The sequence below is a fragment of the Choristoneura fumiferana genome, chromosome 23, assembly GCF_025370935.1.
Source record: "Choristoneura fumiferana chromosome 23, NRCan_CFum_1, whole genome shotgun sequence".
NCBI classification, from domain to species: domain Eukaryota; kingdom Metazoa; phylum Arthropoda; class Insecta; order Lepidoptera; family Tortricidae; genus Choristoneura; species Choristoneura fumiferana.
The window spans coordinates 7,803,860-7,829,855 of record NC_133494.1 but is presented as its reverse complement, the minus strand read 5'-3'; the positions used below and the strand labels follow the sequence as shown (position 1 = coordinate 7,829,855).

The 25,996-nt window shown below is 37.3% G+C and overlaps 1 protein-coding gene across 3 annotated transcripts in view; it reads right to left on the bottom strand.

Annotated features, from left to right (window-relative positions):
- The window catches only part of LOC141441300 (long-chain-fatty-acid--CoA ligase 1), a 77,271-nt gene that overhangs the window by 47,782 nt on the left and 3,493 nt on the right, over positions 1-25,996 (bottom strand). For 2 of the 3 annotated variants that reach the window (XM_074105986.1, XM_074105987.1), the window contains exon 2: positions 24,838-24,888. In XM_074105986.1, the coding sequence (XP_073962087.1) occupies positions 24,838-24,847 (10 nt within the window). In that variant the 5' untranslated portion in view covers positions 24,848-24,888. Of the gene's footprint in view, positions 1-24,837; positions 24,984-25,996 lie in introns of those variants that run through there. The other variant, XM_074105985.1, reaches the window with a different exon arrangement.

Here is a 25,996-nt window from a genome sequence, read left to right as displayed (position 1 = left end):
TTTTTTATAGTTTATCGATCAATAACTATAATGGGTGTCGTTAGATACCCTTTACTTCATTTAGCCGGTTTTCTACTTGTATGTAGCTTAATATGACCAATGACCATCAAATTTCCATTAGATTATTGAATCGTTTTCCAGCCTTTTATGAGACGCTATGATATTTGGGAGGAAAACATGCTGCATAGCTTACCGAACGCTGGCTGGCTATGCGCAGTCGAATTGAATTCGCCGATAGGCTTCTTTTTCGAACTAGGACCTTACCTGACTGAATTATTTGCCATACGTACGTATAAAATATATTACCTATATTGAGCTACAAGAATGAGTCAAATCAGGCGTCAAATACTTTGCGGGCTCCATGCCATACGAGTATCCATGGACTAAGTTGAACCAGACTACACGGAGTAGCAAGGTTTCGTCCATACTGACATAGTTACAGATAAAAGCCACATCGGCGAAAACCAGCCTAAGATGGCTCTGCATAGGGGTCAAAAGGACCATTCCCAAGTAATCTCGAGTTAATAACGCGGTAACCGCGACTTGAGTCCTGAAAGGGGCTGCAGGTAGACGCTCGCAGTAACAAGAGAAATAAGTCAAGTGCGACCACGTGCGAACCAGGGACGCTTTCGGGCCGGTTGCATTTTAATTCCAACAACAATGAGGTAATCGACATTGTTCATAGGATGTGAACTGGAAAAGTTGATAAGGGGCATTTTATAATAATAGATTGTACAACATTGCACAAAACACGTCATTTTACCCGAGATGTTTATATCCACCTAGCCGCAGGCGAGGGTTAGTATGAAATCGCGTAACACTTTTTCAACCCCCGTGAATGACGTAATTCTCGGTTAAGAGGCAAAAAATCAGGAAACCATACGCAACGGCACATAATTACAATATATGTATCTTAAAACTGTTGCAGAATATTATAGCAGATGCTTGACATAATTTGACTGGACAAACGTTTTTTTTACCCAACTGACCGAAGGAATGTTATGTTTTTCGCACACTTTGAACATCGATCAATGTATGAAAACATTTGTCTACAATAATTCCTAAATCCTGAAATACATATCCCATCAAAACATAAATGTGAAATGAGATCCAAATTTGGCTAAATTTTACATGTTTATGTGAAATAGTTTTAGAGTTATGAGGGGGTCAAAAGTGGCTCCAAATAGTTTGGGTAAAATTACACACAGTGCTGCTCGCCAGTTCTGTTAGCTTGAACTTGGCTTGACACGCTACTACGTGTCTAGATATATATATTCAGTCATCTAACCCGACCCCCTGCTGAAATATTTATACCAGATAAATTTTAAGACACCTTGTTTCGAGTCAGCGCTGAGCGACTCATAGCTCCAACCTCAAACCAATTACACCTCTACCACCTGCACAGTATTAACTACGCTCATATCACCAGTAGTAAAACTGTTTGACCACATGTACCGCCCGACTGGTGGTTGTCTTACCTGTTTTAATGAACCCGAACCGCGGTATCTTAAACCCCAAGAACATAATAAACTCCTTACAATGGCGTCATTAATCCTTATGGGGTCGTTGAGCCCCAGTGATAGACAATGGTGGTAGTCGCGTTTGTGAGCGGAATTAATGTGAATGCACATGCAATGGGAAGAGCGAGATGACCAGCCTTGAACTTCGGTGCATACGATGCAGTTGCGATGTAGATGCGGGAAACTTATGAAGGAAAAGGAATTGCTTTAAATACAGAGCTAGTAAAGAAGCAATCAACAAAACTAAGAACAAATCCACACAGAAGTTCTAAGTTAGTGTTTTCTTATAAATTATTTCTACCTATTTCTTATTCATTGCATCTCGAACAATGGACTCCTTTTGAGAAAAAAACAAATAATTGGATAAATTATTTACAGGAAATAGGTACGTAAACCTATCCTTCTTTTGTCTTCTTCGTTAACATTAGCAATGAGAAACAAAAGAAGCTTTTAAAAGCTACAGATTAAATTATTTTTAGCAATTTCAGGTGTGATCTTTCTTTACTGTTAGCCAAACGAAAAAAAATCTTACCAGCACTCTTCACTTTTGGTCATTTACCTACCGAGGTAAGATACCAATCTTAGACGGTTGCACAATAAACAATAAACGATAACACAACTTCGCGAACACTGGCAGCACCGACTTGTTTATTTACTTTCGGTTTATCTATTATTGCAACAATACTGAACTAAATGTGTGCAGCCAGGAAGCAGATAAATTCCACTTGGCTCGAGTAATTCTTTGTATTTAAAACGATTCGGTGACGCATCCAATGTTATCCTGATCTAAGGTCGATGCAACGCAAGCGATGAATGCGAAAGCAGTCGCCATTTCTAGGCTCGTCATATTCTTATTACGCACATGCACAAAATGAGGCACACATATACAAATACTTAGTAATCCCTTTTCCTCTAAGGTTTTTTTGTTTGGATGTTGCTAGCCCGAACCACGATGAGAGTTATAATAAGATTTATAAAGGAAGGTGCGAAGTAGTTAAACTTGTAGAAAAGTTATTAAGTTTCAATTCTCAAGAAACCATCACGACCAGACGACCAGATGGCCTAGTGGTTAGAGAACCTGACTACGAAGCTTGAGGTCCCGGGTTCGATTCCCGTGTCGGGGCAGATATTTGTATGAAAATACGAATGTTTGTTCTCGGGTCTTGGGTGTTTACTATGTATTTAAGTATGTATCTATCTATATAATTATATTTATCCGTTGCTTAGTACCCATAACACAAGCTTTGCTAAGCTTACTTTGGGACTAGGTCAATCGGTGTGAATTGTCCCGTGATATTTATTTATTTATTTATTTTAAGAAAACCGTATCTTTTCATCTAAGAACATAAAACCACTGAAACTTTAAAAGCTTCCCTGCGGATGAAGATAGTAAAGTTGAACATTGTGATGACAAGAATACAATAACCTTATTTATCAAGCTTAAAATATTCAGAATACAGACTAATATTAATATATTTTGATAAAATTTACATGCAGCTTGGAGCTATCAGTGATCTTTAGTGCCTATTCCGCAAGGGCTTGGGCTTATCTTAAAGTAGGTAGGTATATCTTAGTAAGCCTTCATAACTAACTAGAGAGTAGAATTATACCTAGGTAGTACAATAAAATGGCGAAATGAGCGAGCCAGGCTGCCAGTAGGTTGCGGGGTCGACGCCCTGCCAACCGGTCCAGCTTAAAGCTTTGGCGAACTCAACGCGGCGAGGCAAACTTGGCCCAATTTTAAAAGATATATCAGCAAGATTACAGTACACGTCAATTTACATTCTCAGTAGCAAGACGTTGATGATAATTTAATTGGTTGTTTGCTTTGTGAAAATATTTATATACTTATCCAATTTTATAATTCTGCTAAGCTAAAGATATGTGCTAATAAACTTGCTAATTTTTATTCAATTGGAGTCTTGATTTTAGATTATAGATAATAAATTCTTGCAAGTAGATATGTATGCTATTCAGCTGCCGTAAAATTATTTAGTGTTTGGTGATTTAAATAGGTAACAAAAATATATAATGGCAAAATGAAAACGTAGGTACTAACTTATTTACTTGGCGACGTTTTTGTTTCCAATGAAAAAAACATTTAACGATCTGTTTATACACACAAGAAATACATATCATCATCATCATCATCCCAGCCTATATACGTCCCACTGCTGGGCACAGGCCTCCTCTCAGAACAAGAGGGCTTGGGCCATAGTTCCCACGTGGGCCCAGTGCGGATTGGGAACTTCGCACGAACCATTGAATCGCTTCGCAGGTTTGTGCAGGTTTCCTCACGATGTTTTCCTTCACCGCAAAGCTCGTGGTAAATTTCAAATGTAATTCCGCACATGAATTTCGAAAAACTCAGAGGTGCGAGCCGGGGTTCGAACCCACGACCCTCTGCTTGAGAGGCGATAGGTCAAACCCTTAGATGAATGATTGGTCTCGCGCGCTCGCTCGACTAAATACCGCCCTAGGTAAAAACAAAAGGTTCGTGAATGCGGCAACTCAATATTGAAGTGTGGTGTAAAACGGTGCAAGGATTTTGCAAGGAGCTAGTGTGCGTGACGAATTGTGTTGCCAGCTGCTCCACTGTTACCCGAATTATTGGGAAAATAAATTATGGTGGTCTATTAAGGTACTGTTACAAAATGTATCTTGTATATACTTAGAAATTAAGAAGTAATTAAGAGTGAATGTATGTTTGTGAATAGGTTAGGCGTAAGTTTCTTTTAAAAAAAATGGTAGGTATGATGTAGGTATATTAATGATCAGGCTCACTTTAATTTAAATATATATTTAAGGACATTCAATATTTACAAATTATTACATGGACTGAGTCACCAACTAAGAAGTTTTGCATACTTAAGATAACACGTTGCACCTATAGTTAAACCTAATATAATGTACAGGTTAATTAAGACTAAAATAAAAAAAAATGTTTACAAAATATACATACATACATGCATACATACATACATACTTACATACATACGCTTGAAAAACATAACCCCCTTCGGGCAGTCGGGTAAAAAGTTAACATTTCAGGAAAATGGGTAAAAATACAAAAAAAAAATTTTTTTCGTTTCCCGTAATACCTAAGTAAATCAGCTGATTAGGCTTTTTGAATGGGAAGACGAAAAACATTTTTAATTTTAAGACACATTCACCCCTTAATTAAATAGTGTCGGGTAACAATTTAAACACCTTCAGTGTATATATCACAAAGATAAACATAAATAATATAGAACTAGGTATGTAGATATAATAATTACGTTAGATACTTAAATAAAATAAGTTATCAAAATTTATCATCATTTTTAATGATGATAACAATAAAATTCAATATATTAAAATCTCAACCACGGGGAATTCGATTCTTGTGTACGCGGCAACACAGAATGGCGTTTAGAGTTCATGTTATTTTATTTTTTAATTTCGAAATCATACGATATTTACTGATGGTATGTGATCCCAGTGTCCTTCTTATTTCTTGTAGTATTATTTTTAAACAGTTTCACTGCGAAAACTGGCATTTTACTTCGGTTTATGACCAAAATTTAACAAAAATTCGGGACATGCACATTACACACAGTTTGCAACGCGACTGACTCGCCTCGGGCTCAGGTACGCCGATTTCGGCGTACTATTTGTTGCCGCATTTGACAAGTACGCCGGCGGTATCTAGTCGAGCGAGCGCGCGAGACCAATCATTCATCTAAGGTCAAACCACTAGGCCACCACGGCATACAAAAACATACATATGCTACATATTAAATAAATAATAAATGTAAATCGACAAATAGTTCCATAGTATCGAATTATATTTGGTCGATTTTCAACCTTATGGCCGTCAAAAGAGCAAGAGGATTTTGTACCATCAGCCAAATAAGTGGTCTATCAATTTTGAAACAAGTTCCTATCAAATGCAAACGATTATAAACTTTAGGGTGATACCGATGGATGGTGCATATATTTTGAATAGGTACGTGTACCTAATGTACGAATGTATATTTTCTCAAACATGCTCGGAAATGTATGCGTTAATATCACGAAATAGAGACATGAAGTTTCTCATTTATGGCTGCCTACCACCTCCCTACATAACTTCTTGGCCTAGGCCATGAAGTATGTATGAAAATCCATTATTGTCCGCTGCTCTAACTTTTTAAATTTGCTTACTAACATTAAACTGACAAAAGAAAAATTACAAACAGCCAACCACCACTACTCTGTAAGCATTTGCGATGCGATGCGATGCGACGGACGGACGGACGGATGGATGGATGGACGGATGGATGGACGGACGGACGGACGGACTGATGGACGGACGGACGGATGGACGAAAGGACGGACGGACGGACGGACGGACGGACGGATGGATGGATGGATGGACGGATGGATGGACGGATGGAAGGACGGATGGATGGACGGACGGAAGGATGGACGGACGGAAGGACGGACGGACTGATGGGCGGACGGACGGATGGATGGATGGATGGATGGATGGATGGATGGACGGATGGATGGATGGACGGACGGACGGACGGACTGATGGACGGACGGACGGATGGACGAAAGGACGGACGGACGGATGGATGGATGGATGGACGGATGGATGGACGGATGGAAGGACGGATGGATGGACGGACGGAAGGATGGACGGACGGACGGATGGATGGATGGATGGATGGATGGATGGACGGATGGATGGATGGATGGACGGATGGAAGGACGGATGGATGGACGGATGGATGGACGGACGGACGGACGGACTGATGGACGGACGGACTGATGGACGGACGGACGGATGGACGGAAGACGGACGGACGGACGACGGATGAAGGACGGATAGATGGACGGATGGATGGACGGATGATGGACGGTCGAACGGACGGACGGACTGATGGACGGACGGACGGACGGACGGACTGATGGACGGACGGACGGATGGACGGATGGACGGAAGGACGGACGGACGGACGGACGGACGGACGGACGGACGGACGGAAGGACGGACGGACGGACGGATGGATGGATGGACGGATGGATGGACGGACGGACGGACGGACTGATGGACGGACGGACGGATGGACGGAAGGACGGACAGACGGACGGACAGACGGACGGATGGATGGATGGATGGATGAAATATTTCCTCACATTGTTTGAGAAAAGCACTATACAAGCCTCGGCCAGAACAGAGATTGCTGACTCGTTTTATCCGGCCTCGTCTACGACTCGGCCGTCTACCCGAACTCGTCCATCAATCCCTTACTTCATGGCCTCTGCAGTAATGTACTATTATTCGGCACCTTGTGCAACCTGAACGGCTTGATTCATATGAAATGCTATTAGATTCGCTAGTTCAATTGGAGAAGGAGTGTCATAACGAGTAGTTAAAATAAAAATAAGGGGATGAATGCATTTGCATGTTTATGCTACGGTTAGGTACTTATAATATGCTACGGTTTTATTTTTTATAGATCAATTTCTGGCATGTATATTGGGTTTGAAATGTGTATTTACGCTAAATTCTACGTTTACATTTTCTCTTCTGACATTGAAAGAATTCCAACGTTACATCGGCCATTTGTCATGATTTATTACACAACGCTGATGTTTGACGCATCTTGATTTACGACGATTTGAAGGATGTGGTGAAATAATTATGTAAAAAATAAAGATCCAATTTCATTCCAATTGGACATTTTGTTGTATAAAAATACCAGTATCAACAAAGGTATCAACCTTCATTTTAGTAAATTTAAGTATTTACATAGTGATACTCCTGAGCAAAATAAATGACCTTCTAGTGCCATTTATAGGATCTCACAATTAGAAACAAATTTTAAACAAGTAAAACTTCGCGCATAATTTGCAACATGCACCACGCAAATGATGATGGATAGAAACACGATATCAAAACTCATTCACTAAACAACAAAGATTTAATTAATTAAGCAGTAGAAGCTACATATTACGATACCATAGTATCATAATATAAACGAGGACTGTCTTTTCAAAAGGGCTTATTTCCACTACAAACTTTTTTAGGGAAATCGAGGAAAACTAAAACCACGATTTCCATTTTAGAAATTGATATTTTTATCTTCGTTATTGTATTAAAGTAAGTTGTCATAAATGTTATAGCTCTACATACATTGCTTTATCTACCTAAATATTTACGAAAATTACCATACATTTTCAGAATTCAGCTCTTTTGATGCGAATTTTTGGAATTAAGTCATTTTGCTGTGGTAATACTATTTCGTGAGGTTTTAATTAAGCCAATTTCGAATAACTTACTATTTATTTCTATTACCCATCAGCCAATTATAAGAATATTATACTGCTTTAAAGGCTAATGGTTTCGATAAAGGTAGCGATCATTGTCAAATCTAAAAGCGATTTTGGTGTCATAATCATAAAAAAAATAGCATCGGAAAATTCTTCCAATGAACATCACGTTTCTAATGCTTTTTTACCTGTTTATTTTTTAGTAGTCAGCTTCAAATTTCGAAGTCTACAAAAAGTTACAATTCAACGTAGATAATAAGTGTACATATAAGGAAGAATTAGGCCCTTTTGATTTTGATATTTGAACCGATATTTAAATGACAACTAGGGACATTTCAGAACTTGAACCTCAAAGATCATTTTTATTTTTCTGTTTTAAGCAGAACTACATTTTTAGTTAAAATAAGAGAAAAACGGAAATAAGCCCTTTTGAAAAGACACTCCTCAAACTTTGTAGAATTTCACGTTATATACAACGTAAAATTCTACGTTACGCTACGTTTGAGGCCATTCCATTAACACCATTTTTCTCTTTTCTTTTTTTTACTTAAAATGTAGTTCTACTTAAAACAGAAAAATACAAATATTCTTTGAGGTTCAGACACCTCAATTTATAAGGTCAATCATTTTGAAGACTTAACCCTTTTCCAGGCATAGTGCATATTTATAGTGACCACACATTAATTTAGGTACACAAATATTCGACCTTGTTAAATTTACAATATGGTACTAATTCATACGAAGTCGTTAAAAATAATATTCGCATTTAAATGAATCCCTACCCCTACTTATAATACAATAAATGCGAAAGTAACTCTGTCTGTCTGTCTAAACCACTAAACCGATTTTGATGAAATTTGGTATAGAGGTAGTTTGAACCCCAAGGATCGACCAAAATAGAATACTTTTTGTTCCGGTAGAGGGCGCCACCGCGCGATAACCTAGATCAGCGCAGACGAAGTCGCGGGCATAAGCCAGTTCCTCATAAGTAAATAATATAAAACTATGATTTATTTTGTGGTAGATGAATAATTATCTAAATTCGCGGGGCCTGGGAAAGGGTTAATTTACTGGTACTTTATTTATATGCACTAGTAACTACTGGTAGATTTTTACCGTCAAAATTAACTTAGAAGATTTAGGGCTAATATGTTTTTATTATGACTGAAATATCGTCTTTCACTTTAGTAATCCAACGCAATGACGATTCATAGTTACGCTAAAATCGACTAAGTTGCTCGTGTTGCAAAGCGTACCAATCATGTAAACACACATAACATGACCCTTTTCTCTGGCGGTAGTCAGGTATAATCTGGTAACCTTACCACTTTTAGCTTAAAACTCGAAACATTGCAATTACAAAATCGAGGTCCGAACATAAAAAAATTAAAATGTTCGTTTAATGTATCTAATGAGGGCTATCGTTTTTTGTCTTTCTAGATGGCGCCACTGTTGCAAGAGGTTTTAAGGTGTGGCTTTCAAAGTCTGTTATTACGGGCGTGAAAATAAAGTTTAGATTGAAGTCATGTATTTAATACACCTTAAAACCGTACCATAAAAATATCGAGCAACCACAGTGTTGCGTAGTCCCGTTTTGTCCGGAAAAAAAAGGGAAGACAAAAGTTTCCGTAAGACAAAACTGTCTCAAAACACAGCCATTCATGGCCCCGTAACGCATAATTGCCATAATTAATTTCAGGCTCACCCAAAAACTCATTTCGATTTGACATTTCGGAGACCTCACGCTACACTAGCGCCTCTAGCGGCGAATTCATGCGCGATAGCCCTCATTGTGTTACAATATAAACCAGTGGTTCCCAACCTTCTCTTGACCAGGGACCACTTTGATTTCGTTGTTGTTGGCAGGGACCACTACTTACAAGAAAAATTAAGTGAATCAATCCGCGAAATTTGAAAGCGTTTGCGGACAATATTTTTGGTTCCTGCGGACCACTGGTGGTCCACGGACCACTGGATGGGAACCATTGATATAAACTGTGAACAACGTGTTGACTCAATATTTATAATGTCTGCCGTGCCTATGAGTTATTTCGGGAGTAAAACTGATACAAATATGTAACTCAATATTACAATCCAAAAGATAGTTTTAAATTAAAAGTCGCAAGTTTCCGTCATACATAAATTATGTTTAAGATTAATAAGATCTAAATTATTTAATTTATTAAATCAGGTGTTACTTTGCGAATGTCCATATCAATAAACTAGAACAATTGTGTGTTCCTGCAGCTCCTCCACCTCTACACTGTAAGAACACACACAAATCACACAAGCCCAACTATCACACACTATACTGACGCGTTTCGAACTCAACCAGAGTTCATCATCACCATTTCGTGACCGTGATACGTAATTTTTTTAGTTTAATTCTATGCTACTATGTAGTAGATATTTTGTGTAATAATGTCACGAATAAATGTTTTTTCTTTCTTTCTTTCTTTCATCATCAGTGCAACACAACCGTTCGCACTAACGTTGCAAGTGAAATAAAAAAGCTTGTAATAATTAAAAGCAGCCATATTAAGAAGCGACATAGCAAAATTTTATTTTTGTAAGGACAACCTTAACCCCTAATATGCAAGAATCCACCATTATAACTACCTAGGTACTGCTGGATTACCTTATACGAGAGGCGCCTTGTTTTGGTACGCTGCTACTTCTGTAAATTTTATTTTTTATCCACTTTCTATGATCCACCGTCTAACTAGTACTATTGAACGCATCCAGATAATACTGAACCCACAGACGCCCTTTGTAGCCGCCTGCGCAGACGGGTCACATTAATCTCCCGCTCGCCGGTTACTGTGTCGAGTAACGGTAAACCAGCAGATGGAGCCAGTTTCGCCTACTCTCAGTCATAGATTACTACTGCAGATGCGATAGTTTCAAACATTTATTGCCAAGCTTGAAAGTCAACCCTGAACAATGAGTCACAGCGCTCATATTGCGCACTTTAGCCACATCAATGTACACGGAACTGTGAGAAGTGATCATGAGATTCTTTTATACCACTTAGTGGTTAAGTGGTATTTTTTTATAGCAACAATATTACCTACTGACATATAAGATATTCTTTGTCTGAGTTAACTATTAGGTTTCATTTATAAATAAAGCTCACGAAGCAAAAATTAAGCGGCATCTCTTTAATCTCCAAGAAGTGCGTTAAGTAAAACAAAAGTCACAACTTTTTTGTTCTAGTTATCATTTTTCAGGTAAATAGGTGAGATATATTTTATAGAGCATGTGCAAAGGCTTGGAACCTGAATTAAGAGACGCATGTCTTCTAAAAACAGCTCTACGTTATGTTAAAATGACAAAGCAAATTAAAGACACGTTTCTTCTATTTATCTTTGATGTGCTTAATGTGACATCATAATCAATTATTAGCGTGACTGAATTCCTTTGCTATCAATCAACTAATTAGCTATTGGCAATAAATTTGTTCGACTGTCTGTCTTGATAAATTCTTTGGACGCGACTCGATGCCAACGATCTGAACTCGAGTTGTATTGTGTCATGCGCAGTTATGTGATGTTTTTGACCCATATCTTCGGTAATTGTAGAAAACTGGCCATTGTTCGTTATGTCGATGTCATAATTGACGTTTTAATCATTATGGTGAATTTGAAAAGGTTTAAATGGGGTGACACTCTTTCCCGGCCCGGATAATATTTCCATCCCGGTCCCTGTTTTTCGTGTACACGCCCATAGAAGCTCCTGTCAGTTTCTATGGGCGTGTACACAAAAAACAGGGCCGGTATTTCCATGTCGGTGCTATCCGGGCCGGGAAAGAGTGTCACCCGTTTAAACGCATAGTATAGCTCAGCATTTAAACCTTTTCTTCTCTTTTACTTTTTCGTACTCGTAGCTTGGAAATAATTAAGTAAAGTATTTCTAAATAAAACCGGCTAAGTGTGTGTCAGGCCACGCACATTGTAGGGTTCCGTGCTAATATGCGGCAATATTAAATATTAACTTGTGATAGTTTCCTTTTAAATTCATTAATTACCTATGCTACTAGCAAGATTTTGGACAGATTTTTAAAGACATCAGTTAATTAGTTTGTGGAGGGAGGGAAACATTTGCCTTTAGCAAAAATAAGCACTTTAAATTAGTTTAAATCGTTATAGTTTGTAAAGGGATCCCTAATTCATGAAATAGTCTTAGCAATCTTTGAATGACCTATCCAACCATATCACACACGTGTAACCCTATATGGGTTTAGATAACAAACAAATCACCACCACTTTACGTGTTTGGGGTACCTACTCGTACTCTAAAAATTTAATTTTACCATTTAGTTGGCATGTTTTGTGGTATGACTGTTTTTATATTATAAAATACACGTCCTATTCATTATCAGTCTCTGAGCTAAATCGCAGACGGACGTACGGACCTGGCGAAATTGTATCTAAAGATTCTACTCATACGGAACCCTGCAAAACCCCCTGCCCCCCCCCCCTTTAAATGATCCAAAACCCTTTAAATTATCATTTACTTATACAATGGATACGCTTAAAGCTCGGTCATATATCGCGCTTTGAAAATACACTTACGAAAACTTAGATCTTGAATAATACTCGTAGGTATTTTACGATGAACGAAATTTAACTAAGTCGAAACCAAAAAAGACTATCCGTTGAACTGTATCTCAAACCGCTGAGTTGTTAAATCAGACCGTTACAACAATCATATAAGAGAACGCAAAAAACTATTCGTACGAGTAAAACGACATGCGAGATTACAAGTCAAATGCATAACCTCAATTCTTGGGCAATAAAAAATATATATCTTTACAGTTATCTATCGAATCATAATATTATATCTGGTGTGGCAGGACCGGGGTGAACGGCCGCATCTCAGGTTTTGGTTTGTCATCTCGTTGGCAAAAAATAGTTGGAGCCGCAAAAGTACGAATTCGTTAACTACTGCTACAAGAACAGCCGTTATTCTCTCATAAAAACGTATAAAATAAAAATATTCATAGTTTGCGGCAGGTTCAAAGTTTTTGGTCAATCAAAGGACGATGCTCTTTAATTGGGAGGAAAATATTTGAAGATGTACAAATGAAGGTGCTTAATGTTTAAATTATATTATCCTACAATCCTTGTAATAATAGAAATGTGAAAGATTGTGAATATGTGTGTGTGTGTGTGTGTGTGTGTGTGTGTGTGATTGTTACTCCTTCATGCTAAAATGGCTGGAAATCTGGAATAGCACATAGGCTACTTTTCATCCCTATATTCCCAAAATTTCTACGGCTAGGATTAAAGACAAATTTGGTGCGGTTGTTTTTTTATGACAATCAAAGTTGTGGGAAGACCCACGGGATGTTTTGCAAAATTACGGAATTTGTATTCATCCGTTAACCCTTTACCAGGCGAAGGGATATATTCCTCCCACATCTTATATCGGTTACCGCAGTCAGGTTTTAACTCCAAACCTCCTACAAAATATTTTGTCGATCCCTGAAAATAGTATTTTATTATCTTCATTCACAACACGCTTCTAAATCGCGTAATATATCTTTGGCAGCCGTTTAGATTGACTTGAACTCTAATTTCAGTAAACTACGGAGAAATTGGAACACTTTCCTTAATTTCTATGAAACAGAAGTACATAGATCGAACAATTTTTTGATATTTTATAGATTTTGAGTGTTGAAATCTTAAACATTGCTAAATATTCATGCATTTTTGTGTATGACCAAAATTAGGATGTGGGTTGACATTATCCCATGGCCTTATTAGAGTTTAACTGTGCGGGAGCTATTCTTCCCATTGCCCGGTAAATTGTCTTGTCGTGTCATAAAAACTCGCGTAAGTAATAAAACTGTTTTTGTGTTCAACCTAGAGCGAATTCATGTACCTAGCAGTAAAATCTCCTTTTAAAGATTTTCCCTGAAGAATAAGATGTGGGAGGAATATATCCCTTCGCCTGATCAAGAATATAATAAGACAAAATCGAGTATGACAGTTAATTACTTAGACAGGCGATGGGATAGCCGTAACCCACATTTTTATTTCTGGTTCAAAAGGAACATCTCCGACTTTCGTAAATACATTTTTTACAAGGCGTTAAATACGGTTGTAACAGTATATAAAGTACGTATGAAGACACGCTAGTTCTAAGGGGCCTGGTAAAGGGTTAAATACCTTACGCGTGCGAAGCTGCAGTTAAATGTATTAATGCGGATATTTAAAACTTTAAATATTATTTTATAAAATTAGTAACGGAAATATTTCGTTTTCAAAAGTAAAAGGGAGTGAGCTGGCTGTTTTTGACCTAATGACAATGCGATGTATAAAATAATAATAATACTTAGGGGCTGTTTCACCATCCATTGATTAGTCTTAACCGACGGTTAAATGTGATGCCGTCTCCGTCTATTCGAACAAAATAAATAGAGACGGCATCACATTTAACCGTCAGTTTAGACTAATCAATGGGTGGTGAAACAGCCCCTTCATGAAATAAAATGAAAAACTCTAATATTTTTACCTACTCGTACTTACATAATATACTGAGCGGCAAAAGATCTGGCCCTCAAATGTATGCAGTAACAGGTAATTTTGTATGTAGAGTGGGCCAAATTTTATGCCGCTGAGTATACATATATTAAAAGCAATTTCGTTTCGTGTAGAGTGAAAATAATGAATGTCAGCGTGTATAACAGACCACTTACTGATGCTGCAGCTCGAATCCAGGCATCTAAATAGATTTTTAGACAGCTAAATAGATTTTGACACCCCAGACTTGTGATTTATGGAGCTCTATACTCTTTATCCCATTTAGTGCCATTTTTTTTCATGAAGTGCTTATATATCATAGTTCGATGAGGGGGGAATCTTTTGTCCAGCAGTGGACGTCTTTTGGCTGACATGATGAGAGAGAGAGAGAGAGAGAGACAGAGAGAGAAACATTTATTTACACATATTCGATACACATAAAAATACATTAGATTGAAAAAAACATCGAATAGTATAAAGTGGACCCCACTCAGCATAATCTTACGGCAAGCCGCAACGCTGTTTTTCAGTAGGACCCATTAAAAACTAAAACATTTAAAAACATAGAACACACTATGACGACACGAACGCCACCGCAACCGGAAATAATGGCAACATTCGATCAGTGATGATGATGTTGAATCGCTGAACTGACTTATAAACAACGCACAGCCTAAAACATAGGAGCCAGAGATTTGAAATTCAAAAGACCCTTTTGACGGTCGGTGACCAAATGCAGAAGTGGTCAAATTCAGAAGTGGCCAAATGCAGAAGTGGCCAAATGCAGAAGTGGTCAAATGCAGAAGTGGCCAAATGCAGAAGTGGCCAAATGCAGAAGTGGTCAAATGCAGAAGTGGCCAAATGCAGAAGTGGTCACCGACCGTCAAAAGGCAAAAGACATGTTTCTTGACAAGGATCGTAGAGCTGCACTAAGTATTCATTTTTCGAACTTATCACGGGAGAAAAAACTATCCAATTCTTTCTTCCATGCAGACAAAACCGCGGTATAAAGCTAATCTAGCATAGTTACATAAATACCTCCCAAAAATACTTAAATTTAAAGGAACAGTCAAGACTGAACGTATCGTGGTTATCTATTCGTGATAAAAAAACCGGCCAAGTGCGCACGAAGGGTCTAATATTTTATAGATACGGCTATTGGCGCTGTGCACGACATCAGCGCCACCTAGCGTCCGAAACTTTTTTGGCTCTGATACTCTGACGTTTTGAAATTTCATCGCGACATTGTGACCAAAATCAAACCTATAACGTATTAATTTATAATACAAAATTACTGTGATACCGTGATTTGGGTGGACAAAAGGTTGTGAACAGAGATTTGAAAAAAATAAAGGAAACCAACAGATAACTTGTATTTTATTTTGGGTTCACATTTAAGCCCAACACTATAACATACGACTTAAATATGGACTCGATCTTAACCTAATTTTGATTACAAAAATTGTTGACCTGAGCCTATATTTCAACCCTCAACATTTTATCGATATCGATAAAAAACGCAACCGTTTAGCATGCTACACTATTTAAGTCTGTTATGTTGGTAGTATTGTTTTTTGACGTTTGACGGATCTTTGGCGTACATGTTGGTAATGGTTTGCCATGCAAACTCAATACAAACTCGATTCCATTCGCTAGTATGGGAGTCCCGCCTCTTAAAACGTCGTGGTTATATTCTCTTTGATAAAGCCTAGTGACAGGTGGACGGACGGACAGCGAAATCTTAGTAATAGGGTCCCATTTTTACCTTTTGGGTACGGAACCATAAAAACCATGAATGAATATCTCTCCTACATTCTCACGCCGAACTATTGCAACGGATGTTCGAATGCCGCTAAACGTGACCCATTAGGTCAATACCTATACTATGTCCTAGGTAGCCTAGCTCAGATCGTAGCTACGCACGGGCTTATAGCCAGCGGCGGATCTGGTTGCTCTGACACACAAACCCCGTGGACGCCGCAGTGACCCAAAACGGCTCTCACCGTAATTGCGAGTGCAACGACCGCCCCAGCAGTTCGTGTTATCTTGCACATCAACTACTGTAAGGGGTAAAGCCGCTCTACCAATTTTGTTACAATGTCCACCGAAATTCTACTAATTGAACTTAATTCAATTATAAATGCGAATGTTTGTAGGTGACTGTGCGTGTGTGTGTGTGTGTGTGTGTGTGTGTGTGTGTGTGTGTGTGTGTGTGTGTGTGTGTGTGTGTGTGTGTGTGTGAATAACATAAAAGCTGCTTTTTATGCCTAAATCCTAAAACTGACCATTAGAGTGTAGAAAAATGATGTTTTACACGATATAATTTCTGACAAATCCTATGGAATTTAGCAAAATACCGTTGGTTCATGAAAAACACATTCCTCTCACACAACATATCATAGTTCGCCTTTTGACTGCCATCTCACAGATATGCTGTATTATGCACTTGATGCAGTCCATACTTGCACTAAAAATTTGAAACAAAAGTTAGATTCTTCATGAGGCATGAAATGGAAAAAGCTAGAGCGACGAACATGATCACAATCACATAGACAATAAGAATCATTTTCGATGGCTGGTTTATTGTAGTACAGTAATTATTCTGATGATGATTATTTGATTAGGTATGTTTACTCGTCAATTTTAGATAACAAGTCGCTGTTTGAGGGTGGTACATCCTTTATTCTTCAACTATACCTACTAAGTACATATTTTATTTTGTATCTTTATGTCATTTTTTGAACATGAAACTACCGTGAGACTCACTCATATTAAATATAATGACTCGGATAACTCACGTCTTAAATCGAGTTTAGCTCGACATGTTTCGGGCTAATCCGTAGCCCTTCGCGTTGCTCCGAAGACGAAGGGCTACGGATTAGCCCGAAACATGTCGAGCTAAACTCGATTTAACTTTATGTCATTGTCAAATATGTACCATGAGCCAAAATATGTGGTCTACCACCCTAAAGCTGATAATCGTTTGCATGTCATAAAACAATAATGCCATTAGACGTGTCTGTCTACTTGAAAGTTCGACTTTAGCGACATATTCTTTTCATAGGAACTTGTTTAAAAATGAGAGACCACTTATTTGGCCGATGGTACAGTTGTCACCAGTATTAATATCTGCCACAGCGAAGCGTGCAAAAATATCTAACACGACCTACCGGCCCTAGAAATAGAGTCGTATCAGATATTTATTCACGCATTATTGTGTCAGATATTGGCGCTGGTGACTGTACCTATCTACCCTTGCTTGTGTATAGACATAAGCAAACAAACAAACAACCGATACAAGTCTGTAATCTATGTAGTAGAGCTACCTAAATCGTTTCAGTAGTGGAACCGCCCTAGCAATTCTACTCGAAGCCCATGTTCCTTTCACCTACATATAAAAACATTTTTAACGAAAACACATAAGTCACCTTAGTGCTTAGTGATCAATAACACACACGCATAAGATGCGGTGACATTGCAATGTCTCTGACCTAATTCTGGTGTCAAGAAAGACAACGCTTAGCACAGCGAAATTCTGTAATAATGAACACTAAAGATATCGAGTTTCCGGACGATACACTCAATATTTTTTTATTGAAGTAAATACAACATAAAGGTATTCTTTGTTGAAAATAAAATAAGGCCAGCAATTGTTTCTTTTTAATTATAAATTTATATGCTACAATTTTATAAACGAATTTAAGTATTACAATTTTATTGAAAGTAAACTTTAGGGTTTGATATCGGCATGCAACATAGTTAATTTATTGAATCAGGCGTTACTACTTCACGGAGGATGTAAGTACTTTACAGCAGCAAACTCACTTAGCGATGGTTTAGGAACACCAAGTTTGTGTAGGATACAATGACAACGTCACCGTGGCATCCCAGTGGGCACAAAGTAGTGGGTTATCTATGGCTCTAAATGAATCAGAAAGGCCATAGTCAGGTTTCCATAGTAAGTCACTCCTTACATCAAATGGGCTCGGGCATTTTTTGTGAGTACCTCTTATAGTGAAGAATATTTGTACTGCATGAGTATGAATATCCTAATTGTGAAAGTTTTAATTTTTTTCAAGATTTTTATGTATTGTTTTTGGGATGTATTCAAGCGATTAGATTTAAATTTTTAAATGATTTTCTTTGTATAGATTTGCATCACCACCTGAAAAACTAACACTAGTTATCTTATATCTTATAACTAACACTTAGCTTAAGTCAAACTAACAACATAATTATTTTTTTATCGATAACTAGTATTAGTTTTTTGTCAAAAACGTTCACAAGTAGGATGGTTAAACTCAGCACAAAATATTCTTCACTATAAGAAGTACAAACAAAAAAAAAACCCCGAGTCCATTTGATGTAAGGGTCGACTCACTTTGGAAACCCGACTATAGCTTTTGTCACAAATAATCTGTAGGTAAGATACTTTCTGGTAATAGGTACTAGCCATCCCATTAAAAGTTGGCTAGGTTTAATCCTAACTAATGAAATGGCACACCACAGTCATCCGTATAAATTATTTTTACGATATTTGCCTACAGCAAATAAGTCAAGTAAAGGTCCTTATGTTTGTTAGTTATTCGAATTTCAACCCCAAACACAAGACTGATTGACACAAATTGACACCAAACAAGCACCCCTAAAAGTTTTATTGACACCACGTCTAATAACGCAACCAGCCACCTGGTTATATTATGTTGAATACGCAACTTCGTTCAATAATTATGTACCTGTTTCACGTAAATTCCCGGCTGACAAATAAAAAGCACTATATTTCCCCTACACGGGTAATTCGACCCCCATTTTCCCCGCCGCCGGCCGCACAGTGACTACCCCATTTATTGCGTCTCAACCCTAATTTAATAATCAATGGCATTTTCAGCACCGAGTTAAGTAAAATTGCATGTGACTTTGTAACACGGTACAGGTCCTTTGAAAATGCCTAGAATTTATTAAAGTAAAAAACTTAAGAAAAACCTCATCTTGCATGTGCCTGGTACTGTAATAACGTGTCCGAATAAACCAAATGACGTTCGTAATAAAAACAAATCTTAATTTCTAAATCAACTCTGTGCACAAGCACATGAATGTTTTTTTTTGCCTTTGCGCTATAGGTAATATAAGTAATATGCTAGAGCAACAAGTTTTTCTCTCTCTTTCTTCTTTGTGTTACTAATTACTTTAGTAATATATATAGACCGTATATGTTTGACTCAGTGCCATAAATATGCTGAATTGTGCAATTTTGCTTGAAGCAGGTATCTCCATATGCTATAATCAATAGAATTTATCAAAAGTGTATACAAAGATGCCTGCCATTAACCCGACCACAGACATTTAACTAATCTTTCACAAATCACAAATAATTAACCTGTTCAGTAAATCGATTAATTTATTAATTGAATAGATCAAATTATTTTTTATTTTATTTTATTACTTACAATACTTGATTGAATTCCAAAGATTGTTTATTCAATTATAAAATCAGTAACTATTTTTTAATTTTAAGGTAAGTAAATAAAAATCGCTTATTCAATCGAAAATTTATTTTTAAAATATCAATTGTTTCACTATCTCTACGCTAGTCTATGCTACTACAGATTACACACAATGTTTAATTCAGATTTGGACGGAGATTTTTCTAATGAAAATTAAATATTGAAATCAAGTGAAATTTTGTGAAAAAAGTGATTAGACGTCTAGTTAAAAGAGAATTATAGATAAATGTGTTATTGATTCGATCCAGTACGTGTTTATACAAGATTTCTTATGAAATCGGTTTGTTTACACTTTTTATAAATTAATAAGTTTTATATAAACTGACAATTGAGTCATATTTTCTTAAATAATTTGTGTGCAATTCACAAAGCCTTGCGTAGAGCCTAAATGTTTTACGCGACTGCCAAGAATAGTTATTTATATCCTGCCAAAACAAGGCTTACCATAACCGATTGTATGCGCCAACCATACCCGCATTGCACCACTGATACCTACATGTCCCAATTCTACTAGATTACTAGAACACCTGTTGTCGATATCAACAATTATTACGAAACGTTAAAGTTCCGCTTGCCTACTGAATAACAAAGCTAGTACCTACGTTGTTCATAAAAATATCATTTGATGGAAACCGTGATAAGGCTGCGCAAAACAACTGCAGTTATCATAAAAACAGAGTGCACGAGTACTTATAAATTATTACTTTAAATCACGTATATAATATGTATATTTTATACTGTTTACGCCTAGGAATAAATATTTATTTACACCTTGCTTAGTATGTGTTCCAATCCACCCAAATAAAAGGCTATAAAGTCGTTCATTAATTGCGCGTGTGTATTAAAGTTAACATTGCTTGGAAATCTTCAACAAACTATCAGCTTCATTATAAGTAAGCACAGTAAGAGTTTTAAATCCAGTTTGACACTATCCTTTGGTCTCCAATGACCGAGCAGTACCTAAGGTCACACTGAACTCTCTATTACAATGACAACAACGTATCAAAACGTATTATTTTTGTTTTTGTGTATCTCTATAACAAATAAAACTATCTCGATTATTTTAATTTGCACTTAGCCGGCTTAAAAAGAACACCTTACGTATGTACGTACATAAGCCGAGGGTCGTGGGTTCAAACCCCGGCTCGCACCTCTGAGTTTTTCGAAATTTATGTGCGGAATAAATAAATAAATAAATATAAATAAATATCACATTTAAAACTTACCACGAGCTTTGCGGTGAAGGAAAACATCGTGAGGATACCTGCACAAACCAGCGAAGCAATTCAACGGTGCGTGTGAAGTTCCCAATCCGCACTGGGCCCGCGTGGGAACTATGGCCCAAGCCCTCTTATTATGAGAGGAGGCCTGTGCCCAGCAGTGGGACGTATATAGGCTGGGATGGGATGGATGGGACGTACGTATGTACGTTGTCGGGTATGTTGTTCTGGTGGAAACGCAGCTTGGTGTGATGTATCAGTTGTATAAAAATTACGCGACCACTAACTTGTGCGAGCACCGCACCTGAAACTAACCGCAACGCAACTATATACCAAGCATAAAAAGCAGTGAAGTGAGGTGGTTAATAAGTGAAATACGAAGTAGTTGTGAGGAGAACAAGAGAGTGACAAGCAAGACCAGATAGTACGAAGTAGCCTAGTTGTATAATAAAACAGTGCAAAAAAGGTAATGCAAAGACAGTATTTATAGCTAGCGTGAACAGCTGACCGGTTCGTACCAGAAGTAGGTACGAGGTTAGAAATTACTGTCAGATTATCAACGATATGTACAATAACCAGGAGCTAATGAATTTAAGCATTTAATTTCATAAGTATTTAACGCCCTAATGTGATTTATTTAGGTTTATGGAAGACAATACTTCCCTTTTTAACGTTGCATATTTGAACATTGTCCGTTGCACTGACGTTACTCCGCCGCCGAGATTTTACTTTGAGATGTACAGTCACCAGCGTTAATATCTGTCACAGCAGAGCGTGCAAAAATATCTGACACGTCCTTCCGGCCCTAGAAATAGAGTCGTATCAGATATTTATGCACGCTTGTTGTGTCAGATATTGGTGCTGGTGACTGTACAGGTTGTACGATGATATTTTTTTACGCGAACACTTATTGTTAAATATTAAACGGTTTTTATTACTTAATATACACTAAATATTGTTATTAATTCATTCATTTAAAACAGCTGTGTCGATTTTGACGTTTGAGCGTGGCCAGGGTTGCCAGCTAATCCCTACCCCCCTGCTATTCTGTTTTTTTCATTTGTTGGGCTCAATCGAAGGTTATTCTGTTTTTAGCCACCGACGCAAAAACAGGGGTGTTATAAAATTAATCGCTATGTGTGTCTGTCTGTTCTTAAACGGGTAAACTGATTTGAATGCGGTTTTTTTATTTGCAAGCAGGTTTTCTAGCAATGGTTTTTAGGCATGTTTCACCAAAATTGGTTAAGCCATTTTGAGATATTGAAAATGTGGGGTTTTCCAGATTTTTGTTGGTTAGGTTATTTGTTTCAGCAGAGGTTAAATTGATCAAGAAATTTGTTCACAAGTCATAAACATGTTGGAAAATTTGGCCATGTATGATAGATAAGCGATAACCGCTGTGGCTAAAGCGACAATTACACTGAGTCGTTCGCCGCATGCAGCATGCGGCGACCGCAAAAGTGTAAAGAACATACATGTCGCATTCGGCGAGCGACAGCTGCCACCGCCTTAATATGGCAGCCGCAGTAGACGGACAGACTAATGTAAAGGCGACGGTCGTTCGCCGAAGTAGTTTGAAACAAGTCCAGCGACCGCATTAGGTGAACCACGCAGTGTAATTGCCGCTTAAACTCACGCTTTCGCATTTGTAATATGAATAAGGACGATATAATAACTTTTATAGACCTTTATATGAAAGTAAAACCAGTTTTTTCCTATGTAACATACGTTATGTACCTTCAAATACACGATAACAGAACCTTCCGGACCATTAAGTTGGATTCCCCGAAAGTTGAATTCCCATTATGTTGAATTCCCATTATGTTGGATTCCCATTATGTTGAGTCCCATTACGTTGAATTCCCATTATGTAGAATTCTCATTATGTTGAATTCCCATTATGTTGAATTATGTTGAGTCCCATTTTGTTGAATTCAATAATTATTAGTAGTTAGCCTCAAACACAATGCAAAGGAAGTCTTTCTATGCTTGAACGACCGCGTTCAGTAAAAATGAGATAATGATCGTTTTCAGTCACAAAATGCCGGTAAATTAGGTTAATTCGTTCCGACAGATATGAATTCAAACTGACATAAAATAACATAAAAATGAAGTTTATGTTAATCTATAAGGTAGGGAAGGGTAATTAAAACCATCTTCAATAACACTGAAGTAATTTATAATTATTAAACATATTTGTCATAGCCTCCTGGGACCTGACTTTTTAACAGACTTTTTTACTTAAGCCCTATATAGACGTGGTTCACCAGCTTTGTTCAAAATTCTGAAGATTATTTTTTCAATAAACAATTTGTACTTTATGAAGTACATTCAGCCGTTATTCTTAAAGTTAATTGGTCCTTTTAAAGTACGCGAGGGCCCACGAGGATAGAGTGTAGTATCAATAATGATTTATACATCATGATTACGGGTAGAATATATCACATTATTATTATTATTTTGTATTCGACTGGATGGCAAACGAGCAAATGGGTCTCCTGATGGTAAGAGATCACCACCGCCCATAAACATCTGCAACACCAGGGGTATTGCAGATGCGTTGCCAACCTAGAGGCCTAAGATGGGATACCTCTAATGCCAGTAATTTCACCGGCTGTTTTACTCTCCACGCCGAAACACAACAGTGCAAGCATTGCTTATGGGATGTTTATGGGCGGTGGTGATCTCTTACCATCAGGAGACCCACTTGCTCGTTTGCCATCCAGTCAAATAAAAAAAAAAAAAAAAAATTGCTGCTTCACGGCAGGATTAGCGAGCAAGATGGTGGTAGCAATCTGTGCGGACCTTGCACAAGGTCCTACCACCTGCAAAATTTTACTATATAATGGTAGTTTCATTTGCCCCACAGTTGCAGAAGTCCCTTTAACCTTAGGTAAATTTCTTTTGCCACTTACAATCATAATATGTTTACTACTATAACGATATCGTATCAGCTATTGGACTTTATAATATATGTTTGTTTTGCTATTGAGTAATTGACACAGCTTCAATGTAATGTAATAGAAATAAATAAAGAAATACTTCAATAGGTATGTGGACCAGTGATACGTAGATATACGAGTACGTATAGTAAGATTACGTATTATGGAACGTGTGGCCTGAAAGTCTGAAAAACGTAGGTATATATTTACACTGTACAACTACATAATCCGTGATTACTTTCACCCATGTTCTCAATTGAATTTATGGGATCTAGTGAAATTACCCGATTATTTCGTTTTTGCTATAATATCTATTTAAATAAAACCAAATACCAGGCCCCAATTGCATAATAAACAACAAGCAAAACGAGAGTATTAGTGAATTTCCATACAAAATCGCTATCGCTAATATTACTTATTTAAGTTATACTTAGTTTATTATGCGACTTGGCCCAGCTGCATAATTACGAGTTCAAATAAATCAGCGCACAATCAATGCTGGTCAAAATAAAACGTTTTGTATTGCAATTTGGAAAGCAATATCTACTTTACATTATATCGATGAGCAAAAAAACGGATCACTTTTCGTAAAAGAAATGGAAATCCCCCGTTTTTTTTTCGCTCGCTCGCTCGTTATTTTTCGAGCGAGAGCGAAACGAATACGTTTCAGCGTGGTCAAAATTAGCATTTCTCAACCGATTCTCGTGAAATTTTGAGAGAAAGTTCAATAATTATATGAAACTTTTTTCATCGATTCAGTTTTTGATAATTCAGTTCTGTTTAACTTAATAAAATATAAACTTATAATAGTAAACACTTACGTTTTGACATGATGTGGGAGCGGACTCATTCAACGTAAACCGCTTCTGCACCTTTGAAAAAAAAATCGTTAATATTCCAGTTATATAAACACAACGTAAAACACTACGGAACGTAGTCAAAATAAACTAACGCAGCGGGCGTCTGAACCTACTGTGAGGTTAACGTGTACGATAAATTTATCTATTGTATTATCACGCGAAATGAGTTAATGTGTACCTACACATAAATGAGGCCATATGAACACTGGCTATATGAAAATGCCGCGGAATATATAATAAAAGTAAACATAAAAATTGGTCGCGTACCATCTCAAAGCAAAACATCGCACACGGAACACCTTTTTGGGTCATGCTTTTAAGAGGATATATGTATGTGGTACATAGCAAATCAACCTGGTGTCTTGTACAATGATGAAATAAAGCCATTCACTGTGAAGTTCCCAATCCGCACTGGGCCCGCGTGGGAACTATGGCCCAAGCCCTCTTATTCTGAGAGGAGGCCTGTGTCCAGCAGTGGGACGTATATAGGCTGGGATGATGATGATGATGTATTTGGTACATAGCAAATCAACCTGGTGTCTTGTACAATGATGAAATTAAGCCATTAACTAAAAATATTCAGTGTGCCCATTGAGTAAATCAGAAAATTTTGTACGTCGTTTTGAGTCTGTAAACCGTTTACTCCTTATTTTATCTCTAAAACAAAGGGCAAAATACATGCACATGGACAAGTATATAAAACTCCGTCATACATATGTAATATACAAATTTTTTGATAGGTAAGTATGTACCTAAAACCCAAGGAAAGCCGCCACATTATTCGGGGATTGCACTGAAGTTCGTAAGGCGTCAATATTGATACGACCTTTCTAAACATCACACTTTCTGGTTAGTATCAGAATTTTAGTGTGAAGTTTGATGTATTATATAAATATTCTTTAAATTTTCCTTACTTTATATTAAAAGACGTCAATCTAAAGTTGAAGTATGAATTGAATAACACCATTTATTCCACACTCGCGAAGAAGAAGCGAAGATACTTTAGGTATATATAAACTTAGTTAACAACAACTTATATTTTTGTGGAATAACTTTTTTCCAAAAATACACGAGTCAAAAGAACTAGAACTTTCTTTGTTCAAGGTGAATATTAAAGAAA